Consider the following 26,421-nt stretch of genomic DNA (forward strand, 5'->3'; position numbering starts at 1 on the left):
TTCAGGCTATAGCCTGTACCGCGGGAAAGGAATCTCGTGTTGAAAGCATCACTAAAATTAGATCAGTGGGTTTTTCTGATGATGGGAGGGGTGTTGGTGCAATGCGCAAATAAGAGCCTGGGCTAACTCTGCAGTGAAGACATACTCTCACATGCTAAGTATGCAGTTTCTAGTTTTATTTTATAATGTTTACATAGAAATGTTTTGTCCTGCAAAATTATACTCAGTGTAATGGAATTTAGCACGGGTTTAAATTAAAGAATACGGTTTGAAGGAGGCAAAACATTATGCTCAGACCAGGCTACTTTATTATATTTTTATACTTCAAAAATAAAATTAGTCATTGTTGGCACAGCTTCCACTACACATGAAATTAAACTTCCTTTTTTTAAATAAATTTTGGGATGCGGGAAATAATCTTGTGGATGACACTACATACCATTCTCTGAAATTGAAGTAAACAATTATTTTTTCCCTGAAAATGCATTAATCTCAAACCTTAAAATATATTAGACCAATTAAGTTACTTTACTGGATTAATGTGCAGCAATGAGCAAATCAAAGAAAAAAAATGTAAACAGTCTATGGCTGGAAGTAGCAAGATGGTGAATCATCATGGAACAATCTTATCTTCTAATGCACCTTTCCAATCAAGTTTCCATAAAGCTCTATGAGCTGCAAATGTGGGGTGAATTTCAGAGAGAAATATGGAACCTTTTGAAATGAGATTGTGCAACATTAGCATTTCCATGTCAGTTGGCATTTTGTTTCGCAGTAGGCAGAGACTGATAAAAAGTTCACTAAATGTCCAATGTGGATTTAAATTTTATTTTTTTTTTAAATTTAATTGCACTTAGTTCCTTCAGCTGAAGTAACTGGATTCGGAAAGCGGTTTGGATGGCTGATTGCATTTTGGTTGGGTCATGGAAGACTTAGCACCACTGTCATTCTTTAATCTAAAAAGAAGAAGAAGAAGAAAAGCTGTAGGTTTTGTCGTCATTTCATAAAAAAACCAAAACAAACGAAAATACTACAGCAAAAAACAGAGTCCACCACCAAAGGGTCATAATGTATACACTCTAATAGATTATCTACCGATACATTTTCAGGGACAATAGTCTGAATTTTCTCTAAAATTCTTTGAAACAACACTGAGTCCTACAAAAAGTTATTTCCAAAGAAGAGCCTAACAAGCCACAAGCTTATTTAGGCCCCAACCTACAGGCACTTAGGCATGTGCTTAACTTTATTAGTATGAGGAGTCCCAATGGGACACCTCACAGGAGCGAAGTTAAATGTGTGCAAGTGATTTATAAGATCATGGCCCTAGCTCAGAGTCCTGTGTAAACTGTGACAAGAAAGTATGTTAAGACACCTTTGTAACATAGTTCACAAAGCCTCACGAGCTCTGGGAAATTGTTTTAAGCATAGGGATAAGAGTTCTAATAATTAAACCATGGGCCTCTGTATAAAAGTGGGATGATACCAGCACCTTTCCATAACACACTAAACACAGCTGGAACTAGAACTCAGGTCCTATAGATCCAAAAACACAGGCCTCAAAAAAGATGACATTGTCTGTCAGTTTAGAAGAATCTTTATATTTTCAAAGGTGCAATCCAGATAATAGAAGACAAAAAGTCTTTACACATGCGCATAGTGCCTGTCCCTGAGTCTTCTGAAGTTAACAGCAGAAAACTCCTACAGCCATCTGTGCGAGCAGGATTCGGTTTACAAGCCCTTTAAATTCAGTGGGATTAGGACTGGGCCCAAAGCTAGTAACAACAAAAATTAACAATGTTGCTTAATTGCAACCTATTTTCTTTAAACATAGTTGGGGGAAAAGTTTTCAGGAAAGTTTATCTATGTGGAAACTTTGAAGGGATAGTAATAAGCCATTTTTTAGTTGGAGTGATATGAAGAAGAGACATTTTAAAATTTCAAACCGTGGTTCTTCTCATTTAATGACCTGTAATTCAAAGAACAGTTTGACAAATTTTCCTCAAAACTTTGCAGAAGTGTTCTCCTTTGTCTTCACAGTACATCTGGCAATTTTCAGGTCAAATTAATTTCCCAATCCATAGTAATGGGGCTGATAAAATAGGGCTTTGTCATGGAAACTGATTGCAAACCTTTATTATGGAGAAGCTGCCACCTCTCCATAATCAACATTCTAGAAAGTCTGTTACAAAAGCATCATACCTCTGTGACAACTCCTGCAGCTATTGTGGATCCGCTGTAGCGTAACATAAACCTTCCAAGTTCTTTAAAATCTTTGTACAATTCCAGGGCAACAGGCCTTTGTGTTTGTAGTTCTATTAAAGCATTCTGTCCTTTAGTCAGGACCCTGCAAACAAAATATTAAAACACCCAATTTTTATATCTATCAATATATCTATAAAATAACAGTGAAACATCTGTCAGCAGATAAAAAATCTAATCCAATTGCAAGTTATAGATTAATACATTATAAGGACAGCAGGGACCACTATGATAATTGAGTCTGACCTCAGGTTTAACACAGACCATAAGACTTCCCTTAATTAATTCTTGTTTGAGAATCTTTTAGAAAAACATCCAATCTTCATTTAAAACTTTTGAGTGACTATCCCCCTTGGAAAGTTGTTCCAATTGTTAATTACCCTCACTGTTAAAGATTTGTGCCATATTTCTAGTTTGAATTTGTCTAGCTTCAACTTCCAGCCACTGGATCTTGTTATACCTTTGTTTGTTGGACTGAAGAACCTTCTATTATCAAATTTCTGTTCCCCAAGTAGGTACTTACAGACTGTGACCAAGTTACCCCCAACCTTCACTTTGTTAAGTAAAATAGATTGAGCACCTTGCGTCTATCACTATAAGGCACATTTTCCAATCCTTTAATCATTCATAGAATATCAGGGTTGGAAGGGACCTCAGGAGGTCACCTAGTCCAACCCCCTGCTCAAAGCAGGACCAATCCCCAATTTTTGCCCCAGAACCCGAATTGGCCCCCTCAAGGATTGAACTCACAACCCTGGGTTTAGCAGGCCAATGCTATCCCTCCCCCCATTCTCATGGTTCTTCTCTGAAACCTGTACAATTAATTAACATCCTTCTTGAATTGTGGATAGCAGACCTGAACACAGTATTCCAACAGCAGTCACACCACTGCCAAATACAGCAGTAATACAACCTTCCTAGGCCTACTCAATATTCCTCTGTTTATACATCCAAGGATAGCAGTAGCCTTTTGGGCCACAGCATTGCAATGGAAGCTCATGTTCAGCTGATTATTCACCCTCACTCCCAAGACTTTTTCAGAGTCATGGCTTCCTAGGATAGAGAACCCCACCCTCTAAGTATGACCCACATCCTTTGTTCCTAAACATTATGAGTGTACACTCGGCTGTACTAAAATGCATATTGTCTGCTTGCACCCAGTTTACCAAGCTATCCAGATTGCATTTGATCGGTAACCTGTCCTCTTCATTATGTACCACTCCCCCAAATTTTGTGTTATCCACAAGCTTTATCAGTGATGATTTTGTCTTTTCTTCCAGGTCACTGATGAAAATGTTAAATAGTGTCAGGCTAAGAACCAATCCTTGTAGTATCCATTAGAAACACAGTTGCTTGATGATGATTCCCCATTTACAATTACATTTTGAGACTTATCAGTTAACCATGCTTTAATCCAGTTAATGTATATACCATGTTGATTTTGTATCAATCTAGTTTCTTAATCAAAATGTCATATGGAACCAAATGAAATACCTTACAGAAGTCTATATATATTACATCAACGTTATTATCTTTATCAACCAAACTTATGATCTTATTGAATAAAGATATCAAGTTAGTTTGACAGGATCTGTTTTCCATAAACCATGCTGATTGCCATTAGTTATATTATTCTCCTTTAATTCTTTTTCAAGTCCTGTATCAACCATGCCATTATTTTGGCCAGGACTGAAGTAAGGCTGATAGACCTATAATTACCAAAGTCATTCCATTTCCCCTTTTTAAATAGTGGCACAATATTAAGCTTTCTTTCAGTTCTCTGGAACTTCCCCAATGTTCCAATACTTATTGAAAAACAGCATTAATGGTCCAGAGAGCTCCTCAGCCAGCTCTTTTAAAACTCTTGTATGCAAGTTATCTGGACCTGCTGATTTTAGTAGCTGCTTGCTTAGCATTTTCAATTTCATTTGAAATGGAAAGTATTTCATGGTCATCGTATGATATGAATACATCATCTGGCTTTTTCTCTAAAACAGACATTTTTACTGAACACTTCTGCCTTTTCTGCATTATCATTGACTTATATTGCATTATTACTATTATTTCAATCTAGTAATGGACCAATACCATTGTTAAGATTCCTTTTGTTCCTAATGCACTTTTAAAACGCCTCCTTATTGTCCTCAACTGTGCTGGTCATAGATTCTTCTTGTGTCCTTATGCTTCCCTTCTCAATTTTCTACAAATCCTTTCTTGGGATTTATATTCATTACTATCAACTTCCTCTTTTTTCATTTGTTATATATTACAGAATTATTTTTAAATAGCTGCTTTCATTTCCCTCTCAGCCAACCAATACAGCCTTCTTTCCCAAATGAGGCTTTTGGGGCATCTATTAAAATGTTCTTAAATAACTCCCAATTATCATTCATATTTTTTTGTTTAAATTATTTCTCCCAACTGATTTAGCTCATAAATTGTTTTCAGCTTTGTGAAATTCTCCTTTTTAAAGCAGACAACTCTAGTTAGAGAATTTTTGTAAACTCCAGCTGAACTAAGAGTTCCCTGTGCATTTTCCTTTCAGATTACTGAAATATTTCTTCATCTATTTGTGTTCTGAAATAAAATGTAAATTTTTAAAAGCTCTCTCCCAACTTTCTCTATTATTACTAAATGCCAAACACTGTAGATAAATTTTTCCACAAGTTGGATGTGTAGTCTCTTTCTAAATTGCTGTTAATAATTAATGATGTTTCATTTACATAGCACTTTTCATCTAGGTCAGTGGTTCTCAAACTTCTGTACTGGTGATCCCTTTCACATAGCATGCCTCTGAGTGCGACCCCCCTTATAAATTAAAAACACTTTTTAATATATTTAACACCATTATAAATGCTGGAGGCAAAGCGGGGTTTGGGGTGGAGGCTGACAGCTCACGACCCCCCATGTAATAACATTGTGACCCCCTGAGGGGTCCCAACCCCTAGTTTGAGAACCCTGATCTAGGTGCATGTCAAAGTGTGTTACAGACACTAGAAATTACAGGAATTAAATACTTCCATATGTAGAATAACATGGGACAACTGTTTAACAGTGCACAGTACTAACACACAACAGCTTAGGGCAAAAAGGGAAAAATGTTGTGTCCAACTGAAACTACAGGCTGGATTTTTAAATTCAATCAAGCAGAATGTAATTACCCAAGAGGGACGTTGGTTAAACACCAAGGCTAATAACTCTACTCTTGTGAAAGATCAAGGGATCTTTAATGACCACAAGCAGCAGGATCTCAGTTTTAAGTCTCATGTGAACGACAATACCGTCAAGCTGGGGCACTGATTTAATACTGCTTTAGACAGATGAGTGCTCTCTACTGAATCACCATCACCTCCATTTCCCCCCTAGTGGTCACTCATAGTGGTCACCCAACCAAGTAGTGAGTCTGCTATCTCTGCTTAGCTTGTGAGAGCAGAAGAAAAAAAAAATCAGTGTGAGATGAGAGAGAACAGTGCAGAATACTGAGGGGCACTGATATCATCTCTTCTCTAGAGACAAAACACACAAATCTTTTTTCTAGGATTCAGGATTTCCTCTGCATTTCTTTTCAGTGCGAGGTCCACCCATGCATTCACTGGGAGTGGGCCATTTTGGCGATGTCACAGCCATGCAACAATATGTCAACCAGAGTATGGCTTTAATCAACCAGTGTCTAAAACCATACTGTAGACTCTATCCTGTTTCAGAAAATAAAACTACAGCAGCATGATCTAGTGAACAGGGCACTGAGGTGGGAATCAGGGAATCCATGTTTTATTCCTGACTCTGCTAAATGACCTGTTGTGTGACACTGGGCAAGTCAATTCACTTCTCTGTGCCTTAGCAGCTGCAAAACAAGGCTAAAGATACTCACCTTGCTTTATAAAGTGCTTTGAGCTCTACAGATGAAAAGCAGTATAGAATATGCAAGTATATTATTACTTTATCGTTAAACAGAATATGTTTGGGAATAATATGATCCAATTTGTTTTATATTAACCAATTTGAATCTGCCAAATTTCTATTGTAATTAATGTTCACCTCACAAATACTTACTTAGGTTTTTTCTTTGTGACTTCGCCAGTACTCTTGTGAAGGATACTCAATAATCGTCTAATAGTGGCAGGCTCACTTACAGTTTGATAGTGTAAAAGCACCTAAAATAACAATAGTTTACTTTTTTCAGTTAGTAACTTACATGTTAAAATTCTACATTTACACCTACCTACATTGTAAGAGCCTGAAAGATCCTCAAGATCTGAAGTTTGACTTCTGAAAAATTCTGTCTACTAATGCACATGCCAAAATAAAGAACTGGCCCAATGGTAGCACAACATGCTGGCATCAGTATAAAATCCATTGCTTTACTGATGGACATTCCTCAGTGAAGCATTTGTACCTCATGTTCACAAACACTCACCGGGTATGTCTCCACTGCAATTTGAGATGCAATTGCAGCACATGTAGACATACCTGAGCTAGCACTAGCTCGAGTAACAATAGCAATGAAGCAGTGGAAGCAAGGGATAGCCTCTTGAGTATATATCCAGGGTCCCAGGCAGACTTATAGAACCCATACTGCTATGGCTACACTGCTATTGTTACTCTGGCTAGCTAGATCCAAGCTAACTCAGGGGTGTCTGTGCTTGCTGCAATCACACCTCAAATTACAATGTAGACATAAACATGTTCTTTCACTCAGAGCTTATCTCCTGGGGAGCCACAGCCTGGACTTTATGGGATCTTTGTGGACATGACTGCTAGATCTCTCTTATGAGTTATACTTTTACACATTACAATAAATACTTCATTCACTCTAAGTTTTTTGGTTACTATCCATTTTTGAACCCTACCACATCAGTGCAGTCCTGTGGCAGGTACTGAGATTTTTAGGTAATTTACAGCCAAGTGCATTTCTACAATCACGCATATACTGTCTTATTAATGACAGGCATGGCTGAAACCCCCACATTCTCTGAACAGGGCATATCATCATATCAGAAACCAGCAGACACAGGCATCTACCTCCAAAGCTGTAACTCTGCAGCCTCTTTAAACTAGAATCCGGAATTTCAAGAGAATGCCACTGATTTCACAATTTTGTTTACCAAGTTTTTCCTCTCCGAGTTTAAAATTGGTTTTTATCAAAAAGAATACTGAGCCACCTAGAAAGAAAATCAGAACATTCAAAGAGAAGAATATTTCAAGACTTACCGGGAATCCTTTAGTAATGGGGACTTCAATATTAAAGATGAGGACTCGAGCTCTGAAACGAGTGCAGGTTTTGATGGGTTCCTTGAGACCACAAAATATACAGCCAACACTACAAGAGGAAGAAAAAAGACAAATATTCTGATAGCATAATGGAAAAATGTTAAGCAGTATATTTTTAAGTAAACACTAAGTTAAAGCAGTGACACATTAATATGCTGTATGTGAAAAGAAAACATCACACTGTTAAAGCACCCAGTCAAGTGCATTACTACAGGATATAAAAGCTGTTTTATGGGTGAGCACAAAGAATTATGGCAAGATCCAAATGGACAAGTACCTCCACTGCTAAAATTCTTCTGAAATGACATTATTTGGTGAGAAAAGACACTTAGGAGAATAAATTAGCCTGTCACCCAGAGGTCATCTCTCTGCAAGATATTTTGGGATGGGCAAATTTGCAGTGCTGCTGCCTATTATTTACTTGTTCTGTACCTTGAGGGCTTCAATCTCCAGCATTGTCAAACCTTGCAACTTTCATCAGCACTATATTCAGTTGCAAAAAATAAATCCACCTTCATAACAGAACTATACTGAATCTAAGAAGAGCAACTGGCAATGTTAAATCAAGAAATCATTTTTTTGTGGGCAAAGGGAGATGGGGGTGAGCGTTGCCCTGCATCACTCAGTACTAACCAGATCTCCATTAACAAAAAAAACATACAGAAAGAAAACCAATGCCCTATCCCATGCGTACATCACTTTGCTACTCACACACAACTACATCAGTTGTACCCTTTTAAACATGACCATAAAACAACTTTGGCCAAGGGATCTGGGCAACGCAGCCATGCCCTAGGAATTGGACAGAACAAAATACCAACAATTTCAATAGATCTGAAACTTAAGGACCTCTGCTTCCCAAAAATTTACATCACCCAAGATAAACCACCTATAGAACATGGACAGCACAAATCCCACCCTAACTCCATTTGACAACAGCACAAGGACTTCTCACAGGAATACCACTGCAGTGAAGGAAATCAAAATAACTGTCTTCTTTCCTTTCATAAACAAAGTATAAATTTGCACAAATATAGAGGCTAGAAGCATTTGGTCAACCAGCTTGAAAGATCCATGTGAGTTTGGCAGTCTGACCCAGAAGCAGAAAAGAAGCCATATGAATTATGTTACCAACAATGTTGCATAAATTGCAATTTACAAATAGCCAATACTCATTGCAACAGTTGTGGCAAACACATTGTTAAATATGAGTAGGCTGAAATATGCTTACATAAACCACTTATTATTTATTTGAAAAATTGACATCTGTTTCCCAATAATTTAGAAACAGAATAAGGGCCTAAATTTATTGAATGAATTGTTCACTACAAATAGTTTGGCCATATTTAGTTACTGGTACAAGGCTTGTACGAGCTGGCAGTTTAGACATGCTTTGTTGTTTGGATGATTTACAATTTGGTGAATTCTTGGTAAATCTTTTATACTATCTAAATTCTAAATATAATATTAGAGTATTCTCTGAAGTTCCATTTAGCAATTAAGATGTATGTTTTAAGATTCCAAGAATGGGAAGCATAAGCAAAAGGCTTTTACAGTCACTTCTGCCATTATTAGGGTGAATTAATCATGAACACGAACAGTGTTCTTCTGAGGTTGCCGTTGCACATGCAGCAGATGTTTCCAACGTTTGTACATGCAGGCCAGGTGATATGCATCACTTTGGTTTTAAATATCCTGGTAACCAAATCATTCTTCAAGTAAACCGCTGACTGTAAAGTGTAGTAGTTACAAGGGTTTTCATTAAAAACAAACGGTTGCTTAGACTGAAACTCAGATTTGGACTCACTTGATTTTGATGATATCCATGCCGGTCAAAGTGAGACTAACGTGATCTCCTGCTGCAGCCCAATCAACTGGTTCATCATGCAGTGTGATTCCTGGAAATGAGTAAGAACAGAACCTCACAGTGAAGTACCTAGGTTCTGAGCTACAAACAAACAGCTCTGTTTGGGCCATTTGTGCTTCATCAACCATTACTCATCAATTTTCAATATGAATGGGCTGAGAGTAAAAGCTTTTGATTAAAAGCACAGAGGAAACAATTTTTTTTTTTTGGTCAGGACTTATCGCTCTCACTCCACCCTGTATATTAATATGGCTTTGTCTAAGTCATGGGAGTGGACCTGCCGCTAGTCACACAGTGCAGATGATGCGGTCTCGAAAACACTACTGTGCACTAATACCACAGTGCTTGCCCCACCCATCCTCTGATGCACATGAATATTTTACACCGCCTTTCATGTTCCTTAATGGTTCTAGTGTCAACTTTCATTTACCCTACGTAGGTTAGCGCTTGCTGGCTCTCTGTCATAGAAGGATGCAACAAATGATTTTGGGTTGCAGCATCATGTTATCTATTAGAAAGCTACTAAATAGGTATTATATTCTGTTTGTGAGGTATGCACTCATGGGTGTAGACCAGTGGTCTCCAACCTTTTTACGCTCAAGATCACTTTTTTAATCTAAGGGCAACACAGGATCTATCCTTCCCTTTCCCTAATGCCCGCCCCTTCCCCAAAGCTCCACCCTGCTCGTTCCATCTCCCTTTTTCTCCATTGCTTGCTCTCCCCCACCCTCACTCACTTTCACCAGGCTGGGATAGGGTGTTGGGGTTTGGGAGGGGGTGTGGGCTCTGGGCTGACCCTGGGGTAGGGGTTTGGGGTGCAGGAGGGGGTGAGGGGTGCAAACTCTAGGAGGGAGTTTGGGTGCAGGAGGGGGCTCCTGGCTGGGGCAGAGTGTTGGGGTGCAGGAGGGGTTGCAGGGTGCGGGCTCTGGGAGGGAGTTTGGATGCAGGAGGAGGCTCCATGGTGGGGCAGTGCTGAGGTGCAGGAGGGGGTACAGGGTGCTGGCTCTGCGAGGGGGCTCCAGGCTGGGGCAGAGTGTTGGGGTGCAGGAGGGGGTACAGGGTGCTGGCTCTGGGAGGGGGCTCCAGGCTGCGGCGTGGGGTGCAGGAGGAGGTTCGGGGTGAAGAAGGGGATATGGGGTACTGGCTCCAAGAAGGGGATCAGGGCTGGGGGACAGGAGGGGATTTGGGATGCTGGCTGTGGGAGGGGGCTCAGGGTAGGGCTTGGGGTACAGGAGAGGGTTCAGGGTGCAGGAGGGGGTATGGGGTGCTCTGGGAGGGGACTCAGGGATGAGGTTTACGGTGTGGCCTCCTGCCGGGCAGCACTTACCTCCAGCGACTCCTATGCCTACCCCAGTCCCACACCGCTCCCGGAAAAGGCCAATGCGCCCTTGGTGGGGGAGACTGACGGGGGGCACGTGGCTCCATGCACTGCCCCTCTCTGCAAGCACTGCCCCCGCAGCTCTCCCGGCCAATGGGAGCTACGGGGATGGGTGGTGCTTGCAAGCAGGAGCAGCACGCGGAGGGAGACCCCTGCCCCCTGGGCTGCGCTGGCCACTTCCGGGAGCAGTGTGGGAGGGAGGGAGGCACACTGCACCACTGGAGATCGCGATCGACCAGTTGGTGACCACTGGTGTAGACTTATAGGTGAGAATAAAAAATTCATCATGACTTTTAAATGAATGATATTGATCAGAAGAAAGGTAAGTGTTATAAAATGAAAACTTTGGTAAATACTGCACACATCCACAGACCTAGGTCTGTTTCACTGCAGATCACAACAATTTAAACAAAACACATTCCATGTTAACATGTACCAAACTGTATTTCTTAGTTTTCAAATCTGTCTCTCCTGCTCCCTTCCAGAATAGGCATAGCATCATTCAAATTCAAGCATGTCAATGTCATGAGGAACTACTTTGTTAAGCCATGTTGATAATTACTTCACCTACAGGTGGCACTCCCATACATGGATAAATGAACTTCAGACTTTTCTTTCTGTTAGAAGTGATAAGCTAATAGCATACCATATACAAGTTAGCATGCCTCAAGTTTGTATTGAAATATAAATATATTACATTATTTTCTCTTCCTTAAATGTAAGCATGTAATAAATAATGACTCCAAATCCTCAGCTACATTTAAGCACTATGTGATGCTCCAGCACCAGATGGATGATCCTCAGATGACGTAGACCAATCATAGTAGTTTCTGTGCTACCTCCTCCTCTCCTGCAACCTGTGTAGGAAAGTGGCCAGGGCATCCCCGCACTTAGCATACTCTGACTGCTGTAACTTTCCCTTGGACTCTAATGCACTAGAGAACCAGAGCAACAGAGTGCACTGGAGAAAAGACACATATAAACATATGTTTTAAACCATTGTTATTTTTCATCTAGTTTAAATATACCTAGCAGGGCATATCTATGCACTTTACTACTGCAAACTGTATGAAGATTTTGTTGATTTAGTTCCAACACATAATAATGTCATGTTTTTTACTTCTGTTCCATGTAATGGAGAAGCATTTGCACCTTAACATATTTAAATGTACCAGCCATTACTTTGCATATTAATATCAGCGCACAAATATTTTGAATTTTTTTTCACGAGGGCTAAATTGTTCAGTCATTAGCCAGTGGTACAAAACAAATAATAAATTTAGCATCAACTCTTCCATATGACGAAATCAGAAAAATGGGTTTTAATTTCCCCCAATGCTGAATACTATATACTTAATTGTTAACACAAATAGATATTCAGCAATTTTCCTCAGTTATGTAACTTTTTACCATCATCAGAAAAATACACTGAAACAAAACTTATTTTAAACACAAATTCATTCTCTCTTCCATTTGTTGATACAGGAATTAAGAAAACTGTGAAAAAATAAAATTAAATGTTGAAATTTATTTGGTATATTTTGAAAGGGAAATATGATTTAATACTCTTTTGTTCCTTGAAATTTTTAAGACTGCAGAAATATATTTGCAATTCTCCCCTGAGCACCTGGGATCCAGTTGGGCTGCTAAGTGCCTCCATCCCCAGCAAGGAATGTCTTACAGCACAACAGGATATAAAAATCTTCGGCAGTTAAGATTTACCTGCAAGGGCCGTTTAAAACCCACACAAAAATAGCAATGCTCATAAGTAAATCTGACTACTAATGATTTTTTGTGTTTCATACATTTTATAGCTATGAACTGCAGAATTCTCATATTTTCACTCAAAAAAATCATGAGGCTGACAAATTTGGTATAACTAGCACTGTAAAAAAGATGAAAACCCATACGAACTTTCACATATCTTTCAAAGACAGATATTTATACCGTCACATCTAAAATTCGTTTATGCTTTCACATGTTATGTTTGACAGTTAGTATCAGTTTGACAACCTGTCACCATTTCAGTAACTGTTTCTAGACCAGTAGTGACCTGAAAGTAAACAAGCTTTTGAATACTATACCTTTTGCAGTGCAAGTTTCATTGGGAGGCATAGCCAGAAGTCGGTCTCCAGTCTGTATATATCCTGCTTCTATTTTACCAGTCACACAAAATCCTGATCCTTGGTCTGTAATAAGCATGTTAATCATTTAAAATAATAAAACAATTAACTATATGGTAAGATGCATTTTTATATACAATTAACCCATTAGCAATGTAGACAGATTTTAATGTGATAAAAAGCATTTTCTCAGCTGAGTCAGTATTCATTACTTGTAAAGTCACCAGTTTTACATCATACTGAAAACAAACCATTAATTCCAAAACCCCTTGATCTGATATTTTTCTTAACTAAGAGCAGAAACCTGTACTTTAAAATTCAAGTGGTTGCATAAATATCCAGTTTTTAGCTTTTCAATACAAGAATTAGATCATTAGCCTATTTTAAGCACCCCAAACACTATTTACCGACAAAAATATTTATTGAGACACCTTAATAAACCCTCATGCATTCATGCATGTTTATTGTCCAATGAACCAGGAATTATGGAAGCTCTATTGGCATATTTTATACTCTCGGAAAATCAGCTAAAGATTGGTTTGCCAGCCAAACTTACCGCAATAATGGTGGAGGAGTGTAGCATATTTTATGAATAAAGAAGTATTGGATTTACAAAGTATATTTCTCACTTTGAAAGTCTATATACTGGGTACATTTCTAGTCATAGGAATGTTCACATTGGTTATTTATTAAAAGGTGAGTCGTATGTTACTGTTCTTGCTCTTACGGACACACTTGAAGCAAAGTTGTTTCTCCCAAACTATGGAGACTGCATACATGCAGGTATGTTTGGTTTCACACAAAATGTTTTTTTAAACAAAGTTTTTGAAGTTTCAGTGTGCATCTGGAAACACTTCTTTTATGTATGTTTGTATGCTATATTCATCAGAGATGGAATACATTTCCTCCTTTCCTACTCATTCCCATTACTGTAAGGTGCTCCAGTATATGTACCTAGAGAAGCATTACCAGATGTGCCAATGGGACATTTTTCCTCTCCATTAGAGCAAACTTATAGATGAATTATTACTGTGTTGGTCAAATGATAAAAAACATAACACCCCAAAAGTGTGGAAAGCGAGAGAACTGTGTATGCTAGAAAAAAACCAAAAACCTAAAATCAAAAACTATGAGCCCAAATTTCAAAGCTGGATGCATGTTCAAAGCTAGCTTTGAATGCAGAAATTCTTGGTGTGATCTGTATGTGCAACTATAATAATATTTACTATTTAAACAACAGACCCTATATCTGTAAACAGGGACATACTTCCCATAATCACCACCACCAATAAACTTGGAAAATGCAGATTTTTTTTATAGAGTAGGTTTACTGAAATTATTCATTTTAGTTCATTAGTATATCTGTAAAACTAAGCTCAATGCAAAATTAGTTATTGCAAATAATAAAGCCTTTCATCATAAAGGTTCTCAATGAGCTTTACATACTATATACATATAGCAAAACTGTAATGACATTTACTCTCATATGCAATACTCAGTACAGTCATGGTGGCAGTACTGGAAATTTTGGCCAAGGTACTGGGACAAACCCTTATCTAGTGTTACAGTATTTACCATGAGATCCTCAATGTTCTTGCAGAGCTGATAGGTCCTAAGTTTTTTAAGGTCTCTTTGAAAAAGACCCACTCCCAATCTGCATGGAATGCATTTTTCTACCATTGCCAATATTTGAACCTAATTCCATTTTCACTGGCTTTTTAAACCTGATGTTCAGATTACTATACTATCACTCTGATTCCAAGTATGTACACACTATACAAACAATATGATAAAATCTTAAAGTTTCAACAGTAAAACAATACAATTTATGATATGGCAATACATTAATGGATACTATGTCAGGTTGGATATTAAATCTCAGATCACGGTGTCACTTAGTAATGGTCTCAAAGAATAAGAACTGGATTGGAAGCCAGGACCCCTGATTTCTATTCCCCATTCTGCAACCAACTCATTGTATGGCCATGAGCAAGCCACAATCTTTTACCTCAGTTTCTCTACCATATGAATAATAATACACACAATAATAAAAGTGCTTTGCACACAGAAAAGAAGAATAATCCCCTGAACAGAAGTCTATTTTTACACTTATTTTATGGTCAGATTTTAACAGTATAAGAAATATGATTTTAAAATTATTTAAAATTATTTCAGAATACACACACACATACATATTATGTGTGTGTGCATTCATGTGAGAGATTTATTTACATCTTCAAAATGATTGGTCAAATAAAATTTATACACAGTAAAACCAACCTTTAAAAACATCAGACACGCATAATCTAAATGGTTTATCCACTGATCTCTGTGGTGGCTTGAAAGAATCTGAAAAAAAAATTGATAATACCTTGAGATTTCCTGTATTTAGTAATCAAAAAGACCATCTCACAATTTCTCACTTAAGTAATCAACTATATTGCATTCTATTCCCCCCCCCCCCCAACTTCCCTCCCCACAAAAGAACATTTTTGATATAAACAAGATTACAATGTACCAAATAAATATTAAATCAAGCAGAATGGTACACTCACCAATTTGTTCTAACAAACATTTTCCCTTATACCATTCAGTGAGTTCACTTGATTGACAGCTTGTGACTAGATTTTCACCACCAAGACCACTTGTAGGGATATAAGCTACATCGGACTCCTTATTAACAAAACAAAACAAAAGTCTACAATAAATATACAGTGTATCTCTAAAATGGTACCTTCATGAAAAAGCAGCAGCAAAGAGCACATTTTCAATATTATAACTGTTTTTAAGCTTATGGACACTTTGCTTACTATTCCACATTTCCCTTGAATGAAAAAGAAAATACTGTGCCCAATAAGGTAACACTTGGCTTCTATTAAGATGGACGCTCAATTTATTCAAAATTTGAAGGCCTTTTTGGCTGATCCAGCTTCCTTCTATTTACTGTACATCAAAGCAATGAGACAAACACAGAAATATAGGTTACATGTCAAGGCTGCCACTTTATTAACTGTAATCAACAACTGAACTCAGCGAAGAACCCCTAACCCTATCCCTCAACTGGCAGGAATTTTCCAGTGCAGGTTGCTAGTTTGCCACAATGGCCTAGATTCACAGATTCCAAGACCAGAAAGGACAACTGTGATCATCCAGTGTGACCTTCTGTATAGCACAGCCCACAGAACTTCCCCAAAATAATTCCTAAAGCATATCTTTTAGAAACACATCCAATCTTGATTTAAAAATGGTCAGTGATTTAGAATCTACTACAGCTCCTGGTAAATTGTTCCAATAGTTATTCACCCTCCCTGTTAAAAATTTACACCTTATTTGCAGTATGAATTTGTCAAGTTTCAACTTCCAGCCATTGGATTATATTATACCTTTCTCTGCTGGAATGAAAAGCCCATTATTAAATATCTGTTCTCATGCAGGTACTTACAGACTGTAAGCAAATCACCCTTACCCTTTTCTTTGTTAAGCTAAATAGACTGAGCTCCTTGAGACTATCACTATAAGGAATGTTTTAATCCTTTAATCATTTCTTTTGACTCTTCTCTGAATCCTCTCCAATTTATCAACATCCTTTTTGAATTGTGGGCACCAGAAATGGACACGGTATTCGAGCAGCGGTCACACCGGTGCCAAATACAGAGGTACGATAACCTCTCTTCTCCTAATTGAGGCTCCCCTGTTTATGCATCCCAGGACCACATTAGCCCTTTTGGCCACAACACCGCACCAGAAGCTAATGGTCATATAATTATTCATCATGACCCCCAAATATTTTTCAGTGTTCTGCAAGAGGAGGTGCGGAATGTCCGGGAGAGGGATCACTGGGCACGATGCGAGCTGTGACAAGTAAGTCTTGGCCAAATAGGAGCAATCAGAATGACGTAGGGTACCTCTTTCGGGAAGCCCGACAAACGAAGCCATGACGTTCGTAGCATCACCGTAGGTGTGGAGATGGACCTAGCTGCCTTATCGAGTGCAGACTGCAGTAATGTCTTTGCCACTAATTGGTCCTCCTGGATAATGGCCTTAAATTGGTCGCGATATGCTTCTGGCATCTTTTCAATAAAGTCATTGAGTTTTAAGAGTAGCAGCTGTGTTAGTCTGTATCCGCAAAAAGAAAAGGAGGACTTGTGGCACCTTAGAGACTAACAAATTTAAATCATGAAGTTGATAGATTTCCACTCCATACGGCTAAATTCAGTGCCTTGCATAATGACAGGTTTCAGAGTAGCAGCCGTGTTAGTCTGTATCCGCAAAAAGAAAAGGAGGACTTGTTAGTCTCTAAGGTACCACAAGTCCTCCTTTTCTTATTGAGTTTTAAGTAATTTATGTAATCATATTTCTCCGTGAGGGCCTGGTAGTTGGCGATATAAAATTGTAGAATGGCTGAGGAGTATGCTTTTCTATCAAAAATGTCAAGACCCTTCTAATCCCTATCCTAGGGAGTAGCCCTTGACTGGTGTTGTCATCCCCGGGAGTTTAAGGCGTCCACCATGATGGGGTTGGGTGGCAGGTGGGAGAATAGGAATTCAGATTCCTTAGCAGGCACATAGTATTTTTTGTCTGCTCGCTTACAGGTTGGCACCACTGATTCTGGGTTCTGCCACAGTCTTTGCCGGGTCTAAAACGGCCTCATTAATCAGGAGGGCGATCTTTGAGGAGGATGTATAGTGGAGGATGTCAAGGAGTTGATGGTGGGTGTCCTTGAATTCCTCCAATGGTATCTAAAGAGTATCTGCCACTCTCTTTGCCAGCTCCTGGAAGGATCAAAAGTCATCTGCATGACGGCTTCATCTGGAGAAGGAGAAGAACATAGTTCTCAGTACCGGCTTCCCGTTCCTCAAAATTTGAAGCAGTTCTGAAGCTGTCACTGGCAGCGGTAATGTGGACTTGCATACTGGGAGCGTCTTTTTAGAGGAGTGCTTACTCCTGTCCTTCAGTGCTGATGACTCGGTGCCCGTGCCCATCAGGTCCATGGGCCTGTCAGTAGTACCGGTTGCTGCTGGCCTCCATGAGCCATGGGAATCTTCAGTACTAAGACCATGAGATGGTCTCGGTGCCAAAGACACCGAGCGAGATGGTGATCGCTTATGGCTATCTCAAGGCTCCCTGTGGGGATCTCCCTCTCTCTTCTTAGATGATTTATGAGAGGGGTCCGTAGCTTGTTTCCTCGACCCACAGCCCTTAGACATAGAAGGCTGTGGGGAAGACTCATGTCTACCAGGCGACTGGTGTGAGAGCTGCCTCCATGAAGATGGTCTTCTGGCAGACCTCTCTGTCTTTGTGAGATCTGGGCCAGAGTTGTTGACAAAGACCACACATTTGTTGTATGTGGCCTTCCCCGAGGCAGTGAATGCACTGAGAGTACTTCTCTGCAATCGGGATTGCCTCTTTACTAGTGAGGCATTTTTTGAAGACCAGCATACCGGGCACACCCAGTTGTGGGGAAGGGTCCCCAACAGGGGAGAAAAAGCAGGCAAGAAATTGAAGTCTTTTCCCCTCCCTCCAATAAAATAAGAAAGGAGAAGAAGACTACAACTAGAACTAGAAGACTAACTATAGGTATGTAAAATAAAACGATGGTCTTAATGGACTGCTAATGGCTCCGCCTCTAGCCAGGGGCTGTTGAGAAGGAACTGAGGGGGTTAGCCTGCATACGCTGGCTAGCGCAGCACGAGGAGATACAGCACATGTGCAGGCCTAATGGACACTGCTACCGAAATTCTCTGATCAGCAGCGCAGGGATTCAAACACACTTACAGTGGAGCACCCATAGGGACACTACGTAAAGAAGAAACCTCACTGCTTAAGACATTGATGCATATACCCCTTGTGACAGATAATGCAATACCCTGGATAAACCTTACGGAATTAAGTTAAACTTTATTGCATTAAATACAATACCTTTGTGGGCAACTGTATTAACAATGCAATTACAATCTCACAACAACATATAAGTATGTAATGTCTCTAGGAGAAGGGGGCATGCTGCTGAAATTCCTCTGGTTAGCAGCCTCTCAAAGCTTTATTCTGGGGAAGGGAACCATTATCTGGCTGATTACCTAGTCACAGTTTCTTCAAAGGTTCAAACTGGATTCTCAAGAGACCAGCACACAAAGAACGGAGGTTGAGATAAATAATCTGGTGATGAACTGATTCAGGTGTTTTATTCCGATCCAGTAAATGGGCAGGACCTCCGGTCCAAAGAAGGCCCCAATCATTCAGAAAGGATGGCTACTTAGGCCCCATAAGACTGTGTTCTTGTTCAGAGCAAAGGGTGTGGTGAACTTGAAACCACAGGAAAACTTCTGGGCAGGGATCTGAAGGACTTCTCTTCATGTTGGAAGGGGTGATCTCTGGCAAACTTACTACCATGCATGTGGGCTCTTTTATTGTTTCCCTGCAGTGTTTTTGCCTTAAGAATAAAATAGGCTTGATTAGAAAGAACTGTGTGGTGACTTATAACTGAGGCAAATAAACTGTGTACAGTCTCTGGGGAGAGAAGCAAAGCATGCCCTGCTTAGGCAGACTGGCTTTTGCTGGGAATACACAGGGAAGGCAGGAAACTTGCCAGCCTGGAAATACCCTGGTCAGATGGGAGCAAGATGTGGGTCTCTACCCAAGAAAGGCACCAGCTGCAGAGCCGGAAACCTGAAAGTGGGTGCCCTTGCTGGACCATAGAGGGGAAATACAGGTGCAGTTGCCCTAAACTGTGACACTGTAACAGGGTCATCAAATCCCCACCAATATACATTAATTGGGACCTGACTGAAAGCCAGGCAGTTGGCAGACGGTGCTAATTGACTGAGCAGAGATACAGCTGAGGGCTTAATTGGATGGAAGGAATCACAGCAACTGTGACTATATAAGCAGACAGGAAGGAAATGCTAGGGAGGAGAGTAGGGAGCCTGAAGCAAGGCAGGACTGGCTGCAGCTAATCCTGTACCCTTCCCCAGAAGCAAGCAGAGGAAGCTGGCTACTCTCTGTGAAAAGTATGTACACAACACTCCCGACTGTGGCCTACTGAAAGGATATAATAAAGTACAAGGGTGGTTAAGAATACCCGGAGCAGTTACTGAGGCTGGAAAAGACTCTCAGGAGACCCCGTGACATCCCCCACCCATCATGCAATGACAGTGTCAGGACCAAAGCCTGCTTCCTTCTCAAATGAGAAGGGTCCCAAAATTGCACTTGCTAACTCACAATGTGTACTATCTTGCAACAATCTACAGTAAGTCCCCTAAACAAGACCTCTTGGATACCAGAAGAAAGATGTATAAAATGTGGAAAGTGTTTTCTTCTGCCTTGATGAAAACACTCCTTCCAGACTCCAAAGAAGGCAACCAGCCACAACTCTGGCATCCCAGGAGATCTAAAGTAAGGGGAGGATGGGACTGCTGGAAGGGCACCAAACACTCGCTGTTCACACCTGACACTGCCTAAATACCCACTAGTAGGGCATGTGGGGTACAATTCAGACTCTGCTATGTCCCATTAACCCACTAATGGGTTCAGCACAGGGGGCACAGCAAAAACCCAGACCTTGCTGATATGACCAGGCAAAACTGATACAAACTCATCCCACCTTAGCCCCAGTGTACCAGCAAGGTATGAACAAAGTGTTAACAACCTGTGAAGGTATAAGGGATGGTATACCCCTCGGTTCAGAGGCTGGTAGCTGGCTGGCTGATTAAACCCTACCCACTGCACATAGGAAAAGACTGGCAACTTGCTGTCTCTCTCTCTCTCTCTCTCTCTCTCTCTCTCTCACACACACACACACAAAACAAAAACAAGAGGCTGTGAAGTGTTGATCCTGGTTTTCACTAAGAAGGCTTGAAATAAAAATCCCACAGCAATGAATGACTGAAAAAACTCTCCTCCCTGGATTCTGTGAGGACCCTAGGCAGGATTTTCCCAGTGAAGGAGATGGCTCTGCAGGCACAAGCTTGGATCTAGCTGGAAGAGGGTGCTGTATAGGAGGCCCCAATCCTTTACAAATCTCAATCTTAAATTTACTTTACCTTAAAGCCAGCTTGTTTAAGAAACTGGCCAAGTTTACTGGTAATTTCCTGAAATCTCTCCTGTTGCCAACTGACCTAAAATAAAAACATATTTTGATAAAAATATTGGATTTTGGCATATTTCTCTGTACAAATTATATTGACCTCTTATACTGTACCTTCCCTAAGATCTTCTATGAAAACTTCAGTTCAAAGATTAATAAAATGTTCATAATGTTTCTTCCATATTTTTGAGAAAAACAGCATAGAGCACACTATGAAAGAAAATGAACTGAGGGTAAAGGACAAACCTTCTGGCCTCAGAACACAGATACCCTTAATTTAGGGCACACAGGAAGGGACGCAAGACTGTTCATTAAAGGAAACTATTAAGCAAGTACCTGGTCCATTTTATTGACTGCAACTGCCAGTTGTGTTACTCCAAGAGAGCGAACCAATAACCCATGTTCTCGAGTCTGTCCACCAGTCTCGAACCCTGCTTCAAACTCCCCCCTGCTAGCATCCACAACCAAAATAGCCACATCAGCCTAGGTAAGAAAAAAAGATGGTTAGGAAAATAATTTCAACAAGAAGAATGGATTATGGATAAATATGGTCCTGAGTGGTCACACAAAAACACATCTTAACCTTCTATGGTCACCAAGAGAATATCAGCATGACTTCAGTTGAATGAGGATTGATTTCTAGATCACTAATGTGGACAGGGAAACAATGAGACATGTACACCACAGTATGGTTAAACGAAAGCTCATGCTCAAATAAATTGGTTAGTCTCTAAGGTGCCACAAGTCCTCCTTTTCTTTTTGCAAATACAGACTAACACGGCTGCTACTCTGAAACCAACTTTATTAAAACTATTAACCAGCTGGAGCTACTATTAAAACTACCTGACAGAGCTGTTCCAGTGTGGATTTCAAATGGGCATCAAAGGCCCTGGGTTCTACTAACCAGAGAATGGGTATGAGGGAAATACCTTCTCTGTGCCCTCAGGCCTGCCCAGGAACCCTGGGTCCAAGCCAGAGTCCCAATTCATGCCCTTCCTTCACACAAGTGATAAGAGGGATAAGATGAGGTGAGCTGAGCCACACACCAACTGACCCAGAGACATATCATACCTCATCACTCTGTAACGTCATGACAATGCCCAAGCAGCCCCTTAGGTTACAGGGAACTCACATCAGACTCTCGTTTAACCAACCAACCTCACCTCGAAACTGCCAAAGCTGCAACAAATAAAATGTAACCCTCCAAATATCTACAGTTGCCCTAAAAAAAAAAGTACGCTCAGGGCTGAAAAATGCATAGACTATTTTATTAACACTGTGTACTGCAGGACAGATCATGGCCTTTGATAGGGCTGCTTTGCATTTTGCAGAACAGCAGTTGGGGATTCCCTCAGAATGGCAAAACTCCCAAATTACTGTAGAGCCATCAGAGTCTGTTCTACACCACCTCTTTATAAACACTTCCTCATAGTGCTGGAGCATGGCAATAGCAGGCCTCCAGTAATCTCCTACAGTAGAACATCACTCAAGCCTCTAATTACATTAAAGGCTAGAATGGCCCCTGGCAGCCGAAGGATGGAAGGAGTGTAAAGGAGGATTAAAGCTTCTTCTGCCCCACCTAATCTTCACCTGCAGACCCGAGCTCTGGTGCATTTGAAGATCTGGACTTGTATATTCTCACCATGTTACTTACTTGTACAGTCAGCAATAAGAATCAATAATTTAAATAGAATTAAAGGAAACAGTACAGTTAAGTGCAGCATTTTCCAAAATTTCTGAGATTAAAGATCCCCTTTTCTACTTAAAAAAATAAAAATAAATCATGGACATCCTGTAACATGCATAAGCATCCACACCATAAAAAAAAACACAGCCCAGTAGATCTGCCATAGACTACTTGTATGATTTTGGGCATACAATTTCCCAGTGTGCTACAATTTCTCCATTTGAAAAATTATGATAATATCCACCTTTGTGATGCACTTTGAGACCTTACATAAGGCCCTCTATACTAGTATTGGGTAAGACTCATTATAACAAATATGACTAGGAATTACTTTTCAAACAAATATACAGTAATGAGATTAGAGCCCAAATTTGCTTCTTGCCTGTTACTGAAACTTTGGCAATTATGTCTGCACAATAGTTTAGTCAGACTTTCCTGCGGGCCATTATAGTGTCAGTATCTAAGGCCAACTAACTGGCAAAAATGTAAAGCGGACATTGTAAAATAGGAATTACTTCTAATAGGAAAGAAAACATTACAACACATTTTAACTTCTAACATTCGAACCAGTAACAGGAATATGGACTGTATCGTGCACAGCAGAAGCAGCAGCTCAAAATAGTACTTTGTGAGAACCCAAACTGACTATCCTTACTTCTCTGCATGTAAATAATCAATTCTGTTAATAGTTTTTTAAATTTATGTCCATGCTTTTAAAGAAAAAAATTATCACATAGATAGATAGATACATTTAAATGTAGCTCTGTTAATCTCTCTCATTCAATTTATTTAATTAAAAAACATCTATACAAAGCTGTAGCTGCCATTACTCTCAATCTTACAACATAAACACACCCAGCAACACTGAAAAACCAAACTTTCACGAAGGAACAAATTTAATTCAGCCCAGACAGCCAGCAAGAAAAGCTTCCTTCCATTCCTCATCATTCTGAGAACATACCCTCAAATCCTCTTCAGAAAACCCTATTAAATTGATGGTAGCTTTTGAAGCATGCCTGGTAGGTCACTGAATTCAGGCTATTTCAAGACCACATTGCAAAGCAAGTTCCAGAGTCCCAGGACTCCCACAGAGACTACCCTGCTGGCAGTCCCCTTCATTTCATAACAGGGGAAATCCAGCTCAAGCACCTCTGCAAGACTGCAACTGTGGCAGTATGTCAAGTGGTGATCTCTCTGGCAGGCAGGTCCCAGCCATTCAGGGCTTTAACATGTAACTACCAACATCTGAAACTTCACCCGGAGACCAACAGACAGCAAATGCAAATCCCAGAGCATTAGTGTCATGTGCTTCCAGCAAGATGGCCTGCCCAGTAAGCTAGCCAATACAATCTGCACCAGCTTCAGTCTCCTGAATGTCTTCACCTGTACACCCACATAGTATGTTATCTCCTGTTTTCACTCAAAGCTTCTTACAACACTTTACCCTACAAAACTTTTTCAGCACTACCTGTTGAGCAGTACATACATCTCAAGTTTGAATATTTAAAGCTAAACTGTTCTTGGAGTTATCCTAGTGCAATAAAGTATTCAAAGTAGTTCGTTAAGGAATGTGAAAACCTTTTACCTCAATATAGTTGACTAACCTAAAATACTGCCTTTAAAATTTCCAGAAAAGAATGTCAGCTTTCAGTTTAGAAAAAGATTAAGACATAAAAATAAAGACTTATTTTTCCCCATATTTTTTCTACAGGTTAGGAAGCACAGAATAAATTTACATTTAGGATATTTTGAACAGAACAGAATAAGATTTATTAACAATAATATGCAGTATATAGAAACTCTGTTAAAGATTCCACTTTTTTTTTTTTTTTTTTTTGGTTTACAAAGGTTAGATTTAAATAAAGTAGAATACTAAATTATAAAACATCACATTATATTTGATAGGTGCAGTTAAGAAATGTTCTCTACCTGTGCAGCTCCTGTGATCATATTTGGGATGAAATCTTTATGGCCTGGAGCATCCATCAATGTAATAACTTTAGTCTTTGTCTCAAATTTGGTCATACCCACATCCATTGTTACTCCCCTTAAATAAAACAAACATGTAATACACCATTGCAACTGCTTCCAAAGTTCACCACACAAAGTTATTAAATAGTAGACTTAACAAACCAGAACACTGTGGCTGCCTTTTGATTTAACCAGAACTAAATTTTGGCCGATTTAATAAGTCTATTTGTGACACTGACTTTCCCTTTCATTGGAGAAACTATCCATCTGCATTGGAATTTCATCTTAAAGAAGTTAAGAAAGCATGTGTTGCTGAGAGAAGTTTTACACTCCTTCCCCTTTATATGCTGCTTTGCTATGTATAAAGATATTCAAATCTAATTCTGCTATGCCAGGCAGGAGAGATGTATAGTCAGTCAAAAAATGCAGATAGGAAGAGAACAGGCAAACAGTTGAAGTCCTAGAAGCTGACCAATATGACAGTTGTATACAATAATGGATTATGCCTCAAATCAAAGAACAAGTAGCAAAGTTCAGAATTAACTACTAAAGCGCAAAGCAGCTGTCATATTTTGTAAGTCAGTATTTTGAAGTTCTCCACCCCTGCAAAAATAGGCATCAACAGCAGCAAGAGCACAACCAAGAAAAAATTTCTGCGTATACAACTACAGGAATAAGATTATATTTTCATAAATGTCCCCCCCATTCACATATGCCTGTTATCATTCAGAAAGGGCAGAATAGTTCTGGACTCAATTCTAAATTTGACTAAATAGCACCCGGGGGAAATTGCCTTGGCCCATCCATTTTTTACTCATGACACCAAATGACAGCAAAGAACTATCTAAATATTTGAGGAGAGCTTCAGAATATTTTAGTTTTAAAATATAGGCTTGAGAGCGGAGAAGGATGAGGGAAAAATCATTCAAGAAGTTCTTAGCCTGTTTTGAGGGTGGAAATTCTCTAAGTTTCCCTTAAAACATGGAATAAATCTTTTATTTACCAAAATAAAGGTGAAAAGACATTGTTTCCACTATGTATGTCCTGATGTTTAAGAACACTTTCGTTTGAAGGCAACATTTAGAAATATTTTATTAACAGATGGCCAAATTCTGTTTAAACTTTGAGACAAAAACATTTTTCACATTTTTGTCTGCAACACTGATTTTTGGTGGAGTGGGTTTTTTTGGCCTTTTCGCACACAAGCTTGTACTGAACATATGTACGGGAAGACTGGCATATGCAGAAGTTTAGTTATAGGTATGAACTGCACAAGTTCATTTCTCTTATTTTTTAAAAAGCTAGACGCTCTGCAGCCCACCCCACTCTCTATTCCTCTGCATCAGTTTACATTTTCAAGGTTATCTATGCAACCAGAGGAGCTTGAATAAAATGATACCATGGGTGATGAGCATGACATAAAAATACAATTACATTAGATAAACAAATTTCTCTCTGTGGTTTTAAATGAAACCAAAGATACTGGTGAATACCACAAAAACTGTGGTAAGATATTAATTCTACAGTTTAGTTCATGTTTTTCTGAACACAGAAGGTCACTGTCCACAGATCCAATTTCTATAGTTTTAAAAAGCCATTTTATGAATTTTTTTTTAATTATCCACATCACTTCCTCCTCATGTATTTCCTCACTGTAATACAATTTAAAATGCATTACACAGAAAAAATATTTACACATTTTATTTCAATGTAATGTTACTGGCAGGGACTTTTCAAAAATAGTTCTAATATTAATTTAACGAGTCAGATATATTAGAC

At 39.4% G+C, this 26,421-nt stretch overlaps 1 protein-coding gene across 1 annotated transcript in view; it reads right to left on the reverse strand.

The window, feature by feature from the left end:
• Positions 1 to 250: 250 nt before the first annotated feature.
• Positions 251 to 26,421, reverse strand: part of HBS1L (HBS1 like translational GTPase) — a 116,396-nt gene continuing 90,225 nt past the window's right edge. The window contains exons 8-18 of the mRNA XM_074948461.1: positions 24,601 to 24,718; positions 21,321 to 21,467; positions 20,941 to 21,015; positions 15,457 to 15,574; positions 15,182 to 15,250; positions 12,863 to 12,967; positions 9,341 to 9,431; positions 7,474 to 7,582; positions 6,316 to 6,416; positions 2,203 to 2,347; positions 251 to 956 (exon numbers count right to left, since the gene is read on the reverse strand). Of these exons, the coding sequence (XP_074804562.1) occupies positions 945 to 956; positions 2,203 to 2,347; positions 6,316 to 6,416; positions 7,474 to 7,582; positions 9,341 to 9,431; positions 12,863 to 12,967; positions 15,182 to 15,250; positions 15,457 to 15,574; positions 20,941 to 21,015; positions 21,321 to 21,467; positions 24,601 to 24,718 (1,090 nt within the window). The 3' untranslated portion in view covers positions 251 to 944. The remainder of the gene's footprint in view (positions 957 to 2,202; positions 2,348 to 6,315; positions 6,417 to 7,473; positions 7,583 to 9,340; positions 9,432 to 12,862; positions 12,968 to 15,181; positions 15,251 to 15,456; positions 15,575 to 20,940; positions 21,016 to 21,320; positions 21,468 to 24,600; positions 24,719 to 26,421) is intronic.

Source organism: Natator depressus, chromosome 3 (genome assembly GCF_965152275.1).
Source record: "Natator depressus isolate rNatDep1 chromosome 3, rNatDep2.hap1, whole genome shotgun sequence".
NCBI lineage: Eukaryota > Metazoa > Chordata > Testudines > Cheloniidae > Natator > Natator depressus.